The sequence below is a fragment of the Pteropus vampyrus genome, unplaced genomic scaffold (genome assembly GCF_000151845.1).
Source record: "Pteropus vampyrus isolate Shadow unplaced genomic scaffold, Pvam_2.0 Scaffold95, whole genome shotgun sequence".
Taxonomy (NCBI): domain Eukaryota; kingdom Metazoa; phylum Chordata; class Mammalia; order Chiroptera; family Pteropodidae; genus Pteropus; species Pteropus vampyrus.
In genome coordinates this window covers 2,459,523-2,461,397 of record NW_011888876.1, presented here as the reverse complement: position 1 = coordinate 2,461,397, position 1,875 = coordinate 2,459,523, and the positions used below count along the sequence as shown (strand labels likewise).

The following is a 1,875-nucleotide window of genomic DNA, read 5'->3' as shown; positions in this document are numbered from 1 at the left end:
GATTCATCTAAGAACATGAAGGACGTTATCCAACCTTACCCTGAGCTACGTTTTTGTCCAGCCACCAAACAATCAGCTTATGAAATTTTGCAAATATTTTAGATGCAGACTCACCTTTTGACAGTTTGAAAGAAAAAGAGCATATGGTTTCTATGAACTTCCTAGAACTATATTTTCTACATGAGATATTTTTAAGTGTAATTGAATTTCATAAATATGACAACATTTGGTAACACTTGAGCGTATTTTTGTTCTATTGTTTATAGCAGCAAAATAATCTATTCCATATCTTTTTTCAGAAACTTCTAGAACTCAACAACCTTCATTCTCTCATGTCTGTGGTGTCGGCATTACAAAGTGCACCCATCTTCAGGCTGACAAAAACCTGGGCTGTAAGTTACCCTTCCTAAGTCTGTTCCTTTGATTTCGGCTGTCATTTCACTGGGGGAGTCCCTCATCCCTTCAGCCGCAGAAGGCTTTCTCTGACTGGCTGCCCTTGGCCAACAACAGAGGATGACTGGGGGGAGTGACATGTTCCCCGGGCATCCTTCTCCTTCAGTGACCTCAGCCCCATTTGGGGACAGGGAAGTTGTGAGGACGCTGACAGGGACGGGGTTGGAAGCCCCTTAGAGTGGAACTTCCCGTACCCTGCAGTGTCATGTGTGATGGTTGGGCCAGCGACATGACTTCTGGCCTCCACTTGGCTGGTATTCTTCGGGCTCCCAGCTGCCCTTCGCGGCTGCCGTGGGTTGTTGGCCATGTAGCTAAGAGTGTCTCTGGAGAAACCCGTGACCCTCATGTAGGGAAAAATGATTTTTTTTCCTGAAGGCCATGGATAATTTCAGCCCAGAGGTGGAGTCTGATAGTTATATAATTGAGTCTGTAGGAAAGTTTTTCTGCTGTAAAAATACTTTAAAAATATCTCAGACCTCTTTCTCCTCCTGAGCTTGGCACGGCGCCTGACGTGCAGAGAGTAATTGCTATTTCCACAGCTCATTAGCATTCACCTCCTGGCCCGCCTGGGCCAGGGTCTCGCACAGCCACACAGCCCAAGCCTTTCAAGACCTGTTTATGTCCCACAGAACTGGAGGAAACTATATGGAATCGTCAGCTGTGCTTCTGCAACTCATTTCCGAACTTTTTTCTGCCAGCCCGTGGGGCTGGGCTCTGTTTCACACTTGGCTAGTTCAGGGGCTTTTAAACTACTTAGGGATTATGCTGTAGGTGATCAAATTTGAGCCTTGTTTCTTTAAAGTGCAATTTTCCATAGACCTAGCCCCAGCAAAGTGGAATGAGAAGTGTTAGTCTGAAGTCAGAAAACTGAGCTTGTGTCCAGGCGCAGTTCAGAGCGTGACTTCTGCGGGACTCGTTTTCCGTGTCAGCTCAGAGGTCGGCCTAGATTAGCAGCTTTCCATCAGTGTTTCTGGAGTCCCAGGGGTCCCTCGGAGCTGCTTTGGGGGTCACTGGGGGCTGGGAGAGGGGAGAGAGGAGAGAGGGTGCTGGGCAGACAGGCCGGGCGCTGTTTCTGCCAGGGCAGCTTTGCGTCGACTTTACGCACTGGGCTTCTGGGTGAATTGCAGTTGAGCAATGGCCTTGGAGGTCAAAAGCAAGTTTGGAAGCCCCTGGTCTCTGCGGTCGCTGCCAGCCCTGTGATCCCCTGGATCCGTCTGAGCTGGAAGGCTTTTTTCAGAAGTTGCATGGAGATTCTTTTGCAAATGAATTTTCCATCATTTAGATGCTGTGATTGTTTCTTGGACTGCTGGGACCTGTGTGCACACCCGGAGGAATGAATTATGAGTCTCGAGGTGCACAGAGCTTCCTGTCAGCGATACTGGGACTGGGAATGACCCCTACAAGCTGTGTAGTTGGTGAGAG

General features: G+C 48.5%; 1 protein-coding gene across 1 annotated transcript in view; it reads left to right on the top strand.

The window, feature by feature from the left end:
* Positions 1 to 1,875, top strand: part of RALGPS1 (Ral GEF with PH domain and SH3 binding motif 1) — a 262,710-nt gene that overhangs the window by 89,809 nt on the left and 171,026 nt on the right. The window contains 1 exon segment of the mRNA XM_011364270.2: positions 300 to 392. Within this exon segment, the coding sequence (XP_011362572.2) occupies positions 300 to 392 (93 nt within the window).